Raw genomic sequence first — 12,946 nt, forward strand, 5'->3', positions numbered from 1 at the left:
CTTGAAGCCCCTGACACTGCAGGCGAGTGCCCACATACTCGGTGTATGTGGACAGTTTTTTGAGGAGAAAGAAAGTCCATAGCTTTCCTTAGAGTCTCATGAAGATCTGTGACTTAGAACAAGAACCCATCTTTAAAAATAATGCTAACTAGGGGCACCCGGGTGGCTCAGTGGGTCGAACATCTGGCTTCGGCTCAGGCCATGATCTGCAGGTTGGGGAGTTGGAGGCCCGCGTCGAGCTCGCTGCCGTCAGCCTGTCCGCACAGAGCCCACTTCCGATCCTCTGTCTCTCCTCTCTCTGCCCCTCCCCCACTTGCACTCTCTCAAAAATAAACATTAAATAAAATAAACATGATGCTAACGAAAAGAAGCAAGTCCCACCAAGCGCACATGGCCCTGAGTGGCCTGGGTCCAGCAGGTCCCGAACGACCGAGGCCTGCTCGCTCAGGTGGAATGCCCTTCCTCCACCACCCCTGGCTCGTTTCTCTTTGTCCTGTGAGCCTCAGCCTGAGTTAAGGTCCCTCCAGCAACTCCCAGAGGCTCCCTGGGCTCCCCTCCAGTGTCGTACTGACCACCGCAGCGGGGAGGGCCCGGGTCTGCACCCCACACCACATGGGAGCTCACCGAGGGTAGGAGCCACGGCCAGCATTGGTCTGGCTGCCCAGAGCCAGGCACCGAGCGGAGGCTCAGAAAATGTCTGCTAAACGAACGAATGAACCAAAGCAAAGTAGCAGTTTTTGACGTTGCTAATAACAGGAGCGACGACGTGAACACCATTGTTGACAGTAAGGATGACACCGCCTTAATCCCCAGGGGCGTTTTAGGTGAAGGGGACCCACAGGCGTCACCCTGGGCTCAGCTCTGGCATGGTGCTGGAGTTGTGGTTGGTGGCACCGGTGGAAGGCTAAACCTTGGCTCTGCCACTGAGCTGGGTGATTTCTGGCAAACGGGGACAGTGACCGCGGGTCTTAGGGGTCGTCAGAGGTAGAGGGTGTGCAGCCCCTCCGGTGGGGCCAGGCCCGCGGGGTGGGGTCAGCATCCGGAGCAGGAAGCAGAGAGGGGACACGGGAGGGGCAGAGCCTACCAGCAAGTGCGTCTCCTCGAACTTGGCAATCCTGCGTTTACCCTGCTCCCGGTTTTCCTGGATGGCCTCCTGGACACACTCGTTGAAGGTGTCAAGCTCCACTTTGCGCTTCTCCTGCTGTTTCAGGCCATATTCGAAGATGTTCAGGCAGATGATGACGAATTTGTCCTTGTAGGTGAGGCCATTAAGGAAGCTGTCTTGGGGGCAGGCTGCTGGGAGGATGCAGGTCGAGGGTGGTGGCAGCTCCTGGCACAGGGCCGGGAGTTGAGATTTGGAGTCGAATGTGGTGCTGGGGCATCCCTATCCTCACCGTGAGGGACTGGTCTCGGGAAGGAGGCAGGGGCCATGGGGGGACGCTACAGAGCAGAAGAGAGACATGTTAAGAAAGGCCCCAGGAGAGGCATCCTGGGGCACCCAAAGGGGCCGGGGAGGGGCTGGGAGCCCAGGCAGAGCCAGCCCCAGCCAGCGAGCTGGGCAGTGTATGTTTCTGTCTCTGCCGTGATATCTAGGGGGCCTTTGTTGGGCTCCTATCTTTGTGCTCAGCTGTTGCAGGGGCGCCGAGGGAGCCTGCGAAGGTCAGGGGACCACAGGCTGGACGCAGAGAGGTCCGGGTTCAGGTCCTGGCTCTGCTGCTCCTCCTCTCTGGCAAGCCACTTCACCTGCCTGGACTTGGGCTTCCTCACCTGCAGCATGGAGTCCTTGAGGTCAGGCAGGCGCTACGGCCCAGATGTGAGCCCAGGTCACCCAGCTGGGGGATGGCAGAGCCAGGCCGGGAGCCCGTCTGTCTGGCCTAGAGCCCTGATTGTCACCTTCTGCTTTGCCTCACACCCTCTCTATCCCCTCCCCCACCCTTTCCAAAACGTTGAGTTTTTAAGAGAAAGTTTCTTTCTACCCAGTGATGGCGGCTCCACAGACATACTGTGTGACTCGTTGCCAGTCTCAGCGCTAATTCAGTCTGTTGTGAGTCTAACCTGAGTCCCTCGACGTATAGTTTATGCCAACTGAGGTCATCATGGCTTCGGCCATGACAAGTGCCAGTCACAGCCTCTGGGCTCCAGCTGACTGGGGGAAAGGATGCCGGCTCTTAGAGCGACAGACAAGGGCTCAAATCCCAGCTTCTAACTGCATGACCTTGGACAAGTCAACCTCTCCAAGTTTAGCTTCCCCAATTATAAAATGGGATTAATATAATAACAGCACCCATCTGCTGGGCAGTTGGGAAATTATAAACACTGTATGCAAAGCTCACAGCAAGAGAACATAAATATAGGTACTACAGATTAGCGCCATAGACCCACACTTCAGTTTTCCCTCTTTGACAACCTGGCTTGTCGAGCACAGCGGACCCGATGCCATGCTGTGCGTCCCCTGAAATCCAGGCAGCGTTTCCCCACGCCCCTCAGCTGACCTCTTGGGTTCTCCACTGCCTCTTGGGTACATGGCTGTGAAGGAGGGGTTTTATCTTCCAGGGTTTCACAAGAGAAATGGGAAAACCGAGGCCCAGAGCAGAAGGGGACCTGCCCCCGGCAGGCTGGTGGTGTGGGGCCCGGGCTCTGCCAGGGGAGGTGACCATGAACTTGGAAGGATATGCCTGAAGGAGCTCGCTGACGCCGGGAAGGTGGGCCAGCTTGTTGCCCTCTACGTCCTCAGCGTACATGCTGTCAAACAGGAAGGAGCCGTTCAGGTGCTCGACGAACGCGGCCTGCAGTCAGAAACACAGCGGGGCTTGGGGGACGCTGATCCACTGGCAAGGGCTCCATGGGTGGGGCCCTGTGCTGGGCGCTGGGGTCAGTGGACACTTTGCAGAGGGTGGGGGAGGGCACGCTGCCCTTGGGCTTTAGCCCTCCAGGAGGACAGGGAAGGCACGCCGGGCCAAGGGCCTGGCACACGCGGAGGTCCAGAGGCATCAGCTGAAGGTTGCACGAGGCTCAGTGTGCCTGGAGGAAGGGGTGCGGCTTGTGGGGCAGAGTGGGTCCGGGGCCGTGACGGGGAAGGACTTCAACCTTCCTGGCTGCCCGTGGAACCGCCCTTTTCTTAAAAGGAGCTGCTCCCTCAGATTGTTTCCCTAGGCCCTCGTGCTGGACCTGGCAGGCTGGCAAGGAGACAAGGCAGGTGGCATCCGGGCTGGGACAGAGCTGGCTCTGTGGCGAGCAGAGCAAGGAGGGGACAGGGCGGGACAGGGCGCTGGCCTGTGGGTGATGTACACGCTCCGTCACAGCCAGGAGAGGCCACACGGCATATGTTCGCCATCAAGAGCGGTTCTTGGGGCCTGGGCCCTGCTGACTTTGATCCAGCTGGGCCCATACCCTGTGGCCGGCATCTTGGAGCCAGGGCAGGGGGAGGTGGGCGGCAGGGCTCCTCCCGACAGAATGTACCTTGTGCTCCTCCAGCTCCTCCCGCTGGGCCCGCTCATCATCCAGCTGGGCCTGAATCAGGTTCTCTCGCTGCTTCAGCTCGTCGATGCCGTACTGGTGTTTGATCTCTGCCAGCTCCTTCTGAGGGGGGATGGGAAGGGGCACTGTTACTGGGGCATGTTTGGTCCCTCCCTCCCGGCCATGCCGGCCTCTGCCATCCCGCGGCCTCTCTAGCAAGGGTGGGGTGTGGACAGTCTCCTAGTGAACGCTGTGTGGGCAAGGATGGCTTGCTTCCTCCTGGCCTTTTCCAAGTATCCTGAGTCTAAGGGAAATGAGGGGAAGGACCAACAGCATGGGGGGAAGGCAGCACAGGCAGGCGGCGGGGATCAGGGCCACGTCCCGGGCGGGTGCACATGCCCAGAGCAGGTGCTCCCACTCTCTTCCAGGGATGCACGATGGGAAACAGGTAAAGTGAGTTACCTGAGTCACAGGCCTGGTCTCAAGGGCCTCGGACCTTGGGTCTGTGCCCTGCCACCTCCTGGCTCTCCTCCCAGCCCTCCTGCTCATCCCCTTATACCCAGCGGGCACTGCTGGAGCCTGTAGGGCTCAGTCCTCACCCTTCTCGGCTCACTTGACACACCCCAGGTGATTTCACCTGTGCTAAGGTCAAGTGCAAGCACGTCCAATGGCTCCACCCTCAGACAACATGCGGGTCTTTACCTTCAGCCCAGACCCTACATTTGAGAGCCTCTCTCCCCTAGCTGCCTTGAGAACACTGCCCCCTCAGCATGTCCAAGATGGACTTCTGTCCTCCCATGGTCCCACTGAGGTGAGTGGCCCCCCAGCCATCCAGCACCCCGGCCGGAGACCCGGGACACATGCGGGACCCTCCCTCCCCCAGCAGACCCAGGCTGTGCCCTGGCCTGTCTGTGCTAGCTCCTAATCCTATCTCACCATCCTCTCTCTCTGGCCTCGACCCCCGCCTCAGCCTCCTAGCTGGCCTCCCCCGTGCACCCTGTCCCCTCACCCAGTCTGTCCACTGCTCCCGAGCAAAAAGCCAGAGAAACCTCTGTTAAATGCAAACCCAATCTCGTAGGTCCCTTGCCTGCCCTGTAGGACTTCCTCTTGGCCGTAGGGTAATGACAAGCTCCTGCGAGGCCTGCCTGCCACCCTCTCTCTCCAGCTCTCTGAGCGCCAGCCATTGGCTCCCTCGCCGCGCTGCCTCCTGCCACAGGCCTTTACATGTGCTCTGTCCTAACCCTAGCCCTTCACCAGCCCTTCACTCCTGCTCATCCTATGCTTCAAACCACCAACCCCCGCCTTGTACCCCTGGTATTTTCACGTATCTGTGAGAGGATCTGTCTCTGTGCGTTGGCACCACAAAGGAAGGTAAGGGCTTCCTCGGGGTCTGTTCGATTCCAGATACTGAGCTTTCTTTCGGCTCTCCTGTGCTGCCTGAAGCCCATCCCGTCTTACTCCTGAACGTGATGCGAGTATAGGTATCATTATAGTTTTGTGCCTTAACTTGGGCCTTGGCTGCAAATAGCTTATATTGCACAGCTGAAATCCTTCTAAAGAACTGTTATTCATTGAGCTGTATGCTTATATTGTTTTCTTACATGGTCATACTTTATTTTTAAAATATTTTTAATTCTTTTTTTAAAACTTTTTAATGTTTATTTATGAGAGAGAGCAAGGGAGAGAGAGAGGGAGAGAGACAGAGCATGAGTGGGGGAGGGGCAGAGAGAGAAGGAGACACAGAATCCCAAGCAGGCTCCAAGCTCTGAGCTGTCAGCACAGAGCCTGATGCGGGGCTGAAACCCACGAACCATGAGATCATGACCTGAGTTGAAGTTGGGAGCTTAACTGACTGAGCCACCAAGGTGCCCTTATTTTTAAAATATTTTTAAAATGTTTATTTATTTTGGTGGGGGGGTGGGGAGAGAGAGAGAGAGAGAGAGAGAGAGAGAGAGAGAGAGAGAAGGGGTGGGGAAGAGAGAGGGAGAGAGAGAAAGAATCTCAAGCAGGCTCCGTACCGCCAGCTCAGAGCCCAATATGGGGCTTGACCCCACAAACTGTGAGATCATGACCTGAGCTGAAATCAAAGAGTCAGACATTTGACTGACTGAGCCACCCAGGTACTCCTGCATATTTATACTTTAATAAGGAAATTTAAAGTTTTGTTTTTTTAAGTTAATGTATTTATTTTTGAGACAGAGAGAGAGAGAAAGCATGAGTTGGGGAGGGGCAGAGAGGGAGGGAGAGAGACAATCCCAAGCAGGCTCCACTCTGTCAGCATGGAGCCTAATGTGGGGCTTAAACCCACAAACGTTAGATCATGACCTGAACCAAAGTTGGATGCTTAACTGACTGAGCCACCCAGATGTCCCAAATTTTTAAAAGTCCCTAGTTTCTGGGCCACCCTTTCTTCTCCATTCCCACAGCCCTGCCTTCTCCCTCTCTCCCTCCCCGCTACCCCACCTCATCCCACATCTCTTCTCTATATCCTCTGTCTCTCAGATTCCTGAACTGCGGACCACATCAAGAATTCTGCTGAGAACCGCTCAGGGTTCCCCACGGGCCCCCACCTTCAATCGGAGAACCCTTAAACCCAGCAGGGCCCTGCTGATTGACCCCTGCCTCCCCTGCCTGTCTCCCCACCTCCCCACACAAAGCCCCTCAAGCTCATAACACCTGCCCATTCCATGTGGTTTGTGGGGGACTGTCCTCTGTTCCTCAGGGCTGGATTGAGGGGAGGGCCAGCCTTCAGGCACAGTCCAGGGCCTCGACTTAAAAGGGGCCTGATGAAAACAGGGGGAGAGCTCCACAGAGCTGAGAGGCACCTCAAGAGCCTGCCCTTGAACCTCTGTCCTCCCACAGTCCCACTGAGGTGAGCGGCCCCCCAGTCATCCAGCACCCCGGCCGGAGACCCAGGGGACATCCTGGACCCTCCCCTGGTTGGCCTGTATCTGGGCCCAGCTGTTCTGCTGCCCAAGCCCTACAGCACCAAGAGGCCAGGGGCTTGGGGCAGGCTATGGCTGGCCTCAGGGCAGGCAGTAGTGTGGACCGGGAAGTTTCAAGTGCCCCTGCTTTGCAGAACTCTGCTCTTAGAGCCTTTTACTCATTATTTATCTTGATGCATCTAGGCAAGTCTCTGAATCATGAAAGGAGCCTTTGTTTCGCTGCGGCACAACGGGGATGCCCAGACTGGGCTGTCTGCCCTTTATGGAAGCTTCTGGGGACTGAGGAGAGAATGCTTGGGGAGGGGCTTTGGAACTGTGCAGTGTCAGGCTGTCCCCTGGTTCTACAACGGACTTTGAAACCTACCCCAACAGCTCTCTGGCCCATTCCAAGCATCGGAGCCCGTGATGACTTCCAAACTATTATCTACATGAAGCAAAAAATACTCGAGAGTATTAGAATTCGAGTCTCAGCTTTTGGTGCTGTCACGGGAAGCAGAGAAAGCCACGGTCCTCAGAGGGGCACCTCTCTGACCTCACCCTATCTCTGTGGACCTCCCAGGAAGGCACTGGCAAGCAGAGGGCTCCACACTTGGAAGGTGGCCCTGTCCACCTGGGCGCCGGGGCTCTGCAACACGGTCCAGGCCAGGCAGGGTCAGCCTTCAGACCTGTGGACGAGTCCTCCCTGCTCCTGCTGGGCTCTCCCAGGTGCTCCCCATCACCTCAGTGCCCCCAAGCCCAGGCTCCTTTCTCTCAGGAAGGCACCAGCTTCCCGAGAGAAGGAGCAGGCAGGTCAAACAGTCCCTTGGTCTCTGTAGCACCCAACATGCAGGGACATCCGTTTCTGCCACCAAAGACCCCAGGTACTGGGGCAGGTTCTTTCTTTCCAGTGGGGAAGGCACCCAGAGAAGGATCACACTGCAAAGAGCAAGAGGTGAGCGAAAGGGGGCAGCTCATAGCAGGGGGACAGGAACGCGGTGGCCGTGGACAGACCAGGCAGTAGGCGGGGGAAGGGCCCTCCTCACTGGGTTCTGCTGCCAGGCTGCCTGGCTCCAGCTCCCGGCCCAACCACCACTGGCTGCGAGCTCCCCGGCGAGGCATCTCACTGGTGCCAGCCCTCGGTTGGCCAGCTGAGGGCAGGAACAGACCCCCCCACCCCCACCGACAGGCTGCAGTGAAAGCGACATCAAACAGCAACGTGTGCGTGGCGGACGCGTACGGGAGGATAGTTAGCTGTTCTATTGCTCCCGGGCTCTGCCACGAGCCACTGATGCTAACTGCTGGCCCTCGGTTGGGTGTCCCCAGCTTCTTCATTCAGACCACCAGACAGTGCCGGGTGGCTGGACGTGGCCTGGAGGCAACACATGGAGGGACCTGGCCACCGTGAGCAGGCATTGAACGGCTAGCATGAGGGTCCTGCTGGAATGGTGCCCACGGGGGCAGGTCGAAGGAGTTAGATCTCAGGGGGGCTCTGCCCCAGCGCCCTTTTCCGTGCAGTCTGGAGGGCCTGAAGACGGACTCACAGAGCCAGGAGACCCAGAGGAAGACACTTGCCATGTGGTCGTCGATGCGCCGGAAGTCCAGGTACACGAGGTCAGGAAGGTAGGCACAGATGAACATCTTGTAATCCTCCTCCTCCGCGATGGGGTTTCCAGAGAGGCTGAGCGTCCGCAGGTCCTTGAACCGCCGCAGGTAGATGATCTGGGGGGAAGAGGGGAGAGTAACCCATCTTCCTGGCTGCCGCAGAACAGAAAACACCTCCAGCGGCCTCTCCCCTCGTCGCTCTGCCAGGGTCTGCGGCCTGGCCACGACACCCTCCGCGCTGCCTGGGGCGACAAGAGAGAAGGGGGGCGGAGGGGAGGAGGGTTCCAGGCTGGACGGCTGTCCTGATCAGCAGGCTTGGGTTCAAGGCCCAGCTGTGGGACCTTGGGCAAGTTGCCTAACATCTGTGAGCCTCTGTTCCCTCATCTGTAAGATGGGCATAAGGGTGCTGTGATGTGTGTCACAGGTGTTCCAAGGACCAAAGGAAATGAGCTATGAGAAACACTGAGAAGCGTGCCTCCCGCCTACTCCGTAAAGGGTGGTAGTTGTTACTGCTGGTCCCTCAGAACAGGCGCGCTTTTCCACCGTGAACTCTGTAGAAGGGCCAGATCTCTTAAATTAAATGGAACCCAATTTGTAGTTAAGCTCGGATTAGCTGGATGACACTGGGACATTCGCTACCTGCCATTTAGTCTTCCTCTACTCCATTTTTAGGAAAGTGGGGGAAAAGTCAACAAGAGAGCTTCTGTTTCATTTGAGAGCATTTCCTGCACACCAGACGCTGGACTGTGCAAAAGGTGGCGAAGGAACCAAGCATGCTTTTCCGGAGGGTTCCTCCCAGTCATCTGTTTGTGCAACAGGATTAAGCACCTACCAGGCCTCCGAGGCAGTGCTAGGCCCCGGGGCTGCAGTGGCAACAAAGCTCACGTGGTCCCTACCCTTAGAGCAAGGGCTCACATTCTACTGGCAGGGACCAGGGATGCTTTAAAGAGTAAATAAAATCATTACTGTTGGGGGTAAGTGCTGTAAGAATACAAAGATGGAGGGGCACCTGGGTGGCTCAGTCGGTTAAGTGTCCAACTTCGACTCAGGTCATGATCTCGCGGTTTGTGAGTTCGAGCCCCGTGTCAGAGCCCGGAGCCTGCTTCGGATTCTGTGTCCCCCCCTCTCTCTGCTCCTCCCATGCTCATGCTCTGTCTCCCCGTCTCTCAATAATAAATTAAAAAAAAAAAAAAAGAATATAAAAATGGGGCATGAGAGAAAATAACAGGGAGCCCTCTTTCAGTCAGGCCAAACGCCTCGCTTCCAGGAGGTCCTCACCTCAGCAAATATTTGCGAAGTGAGCATGGGGCTCAGGGAAAGAGGTGCAGGTACGGACTGGTAGCCACCGATGGGCTAAGCGCGGTGTTTAAACATGATCAGATCTCTGGTAGAATCATCTGGATTTCTGGTTTTTCTAGGAAAAGGGGACGATCTGGAAGGCTAAGGCTGCATTCCCCTCCCCCCCCCCACCCCGGATGACAGACCCTTCTCCCCCACCCCCAGCTACTGCAACGCCCTCGAGCGCCCAGACCCACGGTCCGCCCTGGGCCAGAGGCCGGTAGGAGCGGCCAGAGCAGCCACTCCAGTCCTGGCGCCCGTCGCCCCTGAGTACTCACGTTCATCATGTGGCTGATCTCGTTGTTGCCCAGCGACAACACCTGTAGCTTGATGAGGGCATCCAGAGAGTCGATCTTGGAGATCCGGTTGTTGAACAAACTCAGGTCCTCCAGGTTCACCAGTGTGTCCAGACCCTCAATGGCCTCGATGTTGTTGAAGGACAGGTCTGGAAGGAAGAGGGCTGTGAGGGTCCACTGGTTGGGGTCAGGGGTGGGACTGTCTTGGGACAAACCCATCGGGGCTACCTATGCTCTGGGAGCCAGCACCAAGCTGTCAGGCCGGTAACTGACTCACTGACAGCTTATGGTCTTCTAGAAGCCATGCACGGATTCTTTCCTACTGTCTCAAACTTTTACCACCCTCTCCAATTCTGCCACTTGTCTTCCTGGCTGGGCGCATGTGCCCAAATACTCAAGTCTGTGCTCTGTTGTTCTGGGATGGAAATGATGAATGGGAGGTCCATAATGGTGCATCCTGGAGCAGGAGGAGACAGTCTGGAGGGCCTCCTTCCCTCACATCTATGGGCATTTTCATAACAATACCACCTGTCTGCTTAGCGCTTCCCAGTTTATCAAGTGCTTATGAGTAAGTCTTCTGACAACAGCGCTGAGTGGCAGCTTGGAATTTCTCTCCCCGTTTGAGCATTGGGAAGCTGAAGCTCAGAAAGGCTCAGTGATCTGCCCAAAGCCACACAGCTAACCATGGTGGTGCCAGAGTCCATCCAGGGCTCCTCCCAGGACATGCGGCAGGCCAGGACCCTCCAGCTACATCCCAGCTGACTCAGATCCTCCAAAACCCCAACCCAGACCTGCAGCTGAGGTGCCAGGCCCTCCGTGGCCCAAGTTTCACATCCCGGGGAATAAAACTGCTCTTTTCCCACCGTGCTTTTCTGGGATCGGTTGGGGTTGGAGTTGCAACTTTGTCCTGGAACACCAAGGGCCCAGAGGCCTCAACTAGGAATTTTTCATGAGCTTGGAAATATGCTCATGATAGCTGAAGGCCATCACGTTTTAATGGTGATTTGGGAAGTCGGTTTGTCCACACCTGAATTTAGCCTCCTTGGCGTATCAGGAGACGCTCACTGGCTGACAGTTGAGACTAATGGTAACTTATTGTCCCTTTCTTTTTTTTTTTTCTTTTTAATGTTTATTTATTTTTGAGAGAGAGAGAGCGTGAGCTTGGGAGGGGCAGAAAGGGAGGGAGACACAGAGTCCGAAGCAGGCTCCAAGCTGTCAGCACAGAGCCTGATGTGGGGCTCGAACTCACAAACTGGGAGATCATGATCTGAACCAAAGTTGGATGCTTAACCGACTGAGCCACCCAAGCGCCCCCTTATCGTCCCTTTCTAAGTGTGTCATCTTATCTGATGCTCACAACATAGGCCTCATCTTCTGTGTTTGGTGGAGGAAAACCAAGATTCAAGGGGCCTGGGGGTATATGCCCAACATCACCCAGCACATAGAGAAGCTGAGGTTCAGAAGGCTCCCGGAACTGGTGTAGAGTCAGTACGTGAGCAGAGCTGAGGCTCGAACTGCAGCCTGCGAGATGCCAAGAACACAGTTCTGTTCTTCAGAGGCCGGGCCTGGCCCACTAGAACTGGCTGCGTGCTGGTAAATGTTTAACCAGGGGGTTGGGGTGGGGGGCGGGGGCCAGGGTTTGGCAGAGGCAGGGAGGCCCTGAATTGCAGCGCTTGCCCATTTCTGTGGTGTAAATCCTCCCATCGTGGCCAATTTCAAGCTACCGGCCTGACATCCCTGAAGGCGCAGTTGGGACTAGTCGTGCGTAATCAGCTTTGGAAAGCCAGCCCTGGCTGGCTCCAGTACAGCCTCAGCCCTGGGACAGCTGATGCGGCAGGCCACCAGCAGGGCCTCGCATGAGGCGGGGGCTTGCTGAACAGTGGGAGACACCGTCTGCCCCACCCCCTGCACCCCGGGGACCCAGATCTTCCTGGCTGTGGTTGGGTCCCTGGGTGACTAACGCTGTGACTGACAAAGGCCAGCTTCTCTCAGGAGGATGACCTGACCTCTTACCAGAAATGTCCCCCCTGTTCTCTCACCCCCATAGTATCACAGGAGTACTGCACGGGGGCCCGTGACACTTGTTTTAGGTCTGAGAGATAGCTGGGCCTGGTGGCTCTCTCCTGAAAGCATGGCACTCAGACAGCTGGTACCTGGTAGGTGTTCCAGAGGGGGCGTGGCTCAGGGTCTGGGCTGGCCCGGCGCCCTCTTATCCCTCTCATCTCTTATAGAGAAGATGCCTCCTGGCAATGCCAAGGAGGCGGGCTGCCAAGACCAGACTCAGCATTAATGGGTGCTGGGGTGCCAGGAGGGGTTGCCTGGGGCAAAAGACCCGGGCCCAGCTGTCAGGAGACCTGGCTGTGGTTCGCCTCCGCTGCCTGTAACGTGTGACCCCATCGGGTCCGTCAGCCGCCCAGCGTCAGCTGCTGCGTCTGTATCTGCAAAACGGCAACGTAATCCTGTCTGTGGGGCTGCTGTGGGCTGGTGACTGTCGGGGCCACTGTAGCTGAGAGTGTTTTGTAAATTCGGATGTGTGCCGATGCCCCAGGTTGACTGTTGTCGGGAGCGGCCTGACCGGACGGAGGGAGCATGGGCTTCGGGGTCACACAGATACGGGCTTGTGTGGCAGCTCCGCTGGAGCTTTGGGCAAGTGCCTTGGCCTCGCAAAATCTCAGTTCCTCTTCTCCACATTGGGATTGTAACACTCACCGTTTAGGATTGCCGTGGGGGCTAAATAAGACAGCGATACAAAGAGCTCTCCGGCCAGCCCCCTCTCCTCGTTCACTAAAACCCCCTGAGGCCTTAGCAATGAGGGCCAGAGCTCTACACTTGGACAGAGCTCAGCTGGGAGCCTGATGCCCTCACTACTCACTGAGACCTCAGTTTGCTCATTTCTACGATGGGGATGCAAATGGATGGATTAAAAGGCCTCACAAGGAAAGCAGACAGGCCCGTGCTTAGCAGGTAGTCGTGCTCAAGGGACACTAGCAGCTGTGATAATTGTTTCTGGCTTGATCTGGGCCCCCCTGACTGGCAGTGCCCACAGTTGTCTGTCACCCTGGGTCTAGAGTAACTAGACTGCTCCCTTGACTCTCTCCCAGATGGGGAGGTTTGGCAGGTGGGTCAGAATATTCTGGCCTGTTGTGTCCAAGCATATCTTTGCTGGCTCTGCACAGCAAAGGCCCCAGGCTTTTAAAAAGAGCAGCTTTCTTGTTCCCAGTAGACGGACCTTCAGCTGCACACCGGCTAATTCCGGGCGGGCAGCGGAAAATTGCCTGCGAGGCAATGACCCTGGCAGTGCGTCACCTTTGATTAGGGCAGACACACATG

At 56.8% G+C, this 12,946-nt stretch overlaps 1 protein-coding gene across 6 annotated transcripts in view; it reads right to left on the reverse strand.

The window, feature by feature from the left end:
• DRC3 (dynein regulatory complex subunit 3) overlaps positions 1-12,946 on the reverse strand; it is a 33,633-nt gene that overhangs the window by 13,284 nt on the left and 7,403 nt on the right. For all 6 annotated transcript variants that reach the window (XM_042915818.1, XM_042915817.1, XM_042915819.1 and 3 more), the window contains exons 5-9: positions 9,599-9,765; positions 7,953-8,099; positions 3,460-3,579; positions 2,674-2,786; positions 1,085-1,259 (exon numbers count right to left, since the gene is read on the reverse strand). In XM_042915818.1, the coding sequence (XP_042771752.1) occupies positions 1,085-1,259; positions 2,674-2,786; positions 3,460-3,579; positions 7,953-8,099; positions 9,599-9,765 (722 nt within the window). The remainder of the gene's footprint in view (positions 1-1,084; positions 1,260-2,673; positions 2,787-3,459; positions 3,580-7,952; positions 8,100-9,598; positions 9,766-12,946) is intronic.

The sequence above is a fragment of the Panthera leo genome, chromosome E1 (assembly GCF_018350215.1).
Source record: "Panthera leo isolate Ple1 chromosome E1, P.leo_Ple1_pat1.1, whole genome shotgun sequence".
Taxonomy (NCBI): domain Eukaryota; kingdom Metazoa; phylum Chordata; class Mammalia; order Carnivora; family Felidae; genus Panthera; species Panthera leo.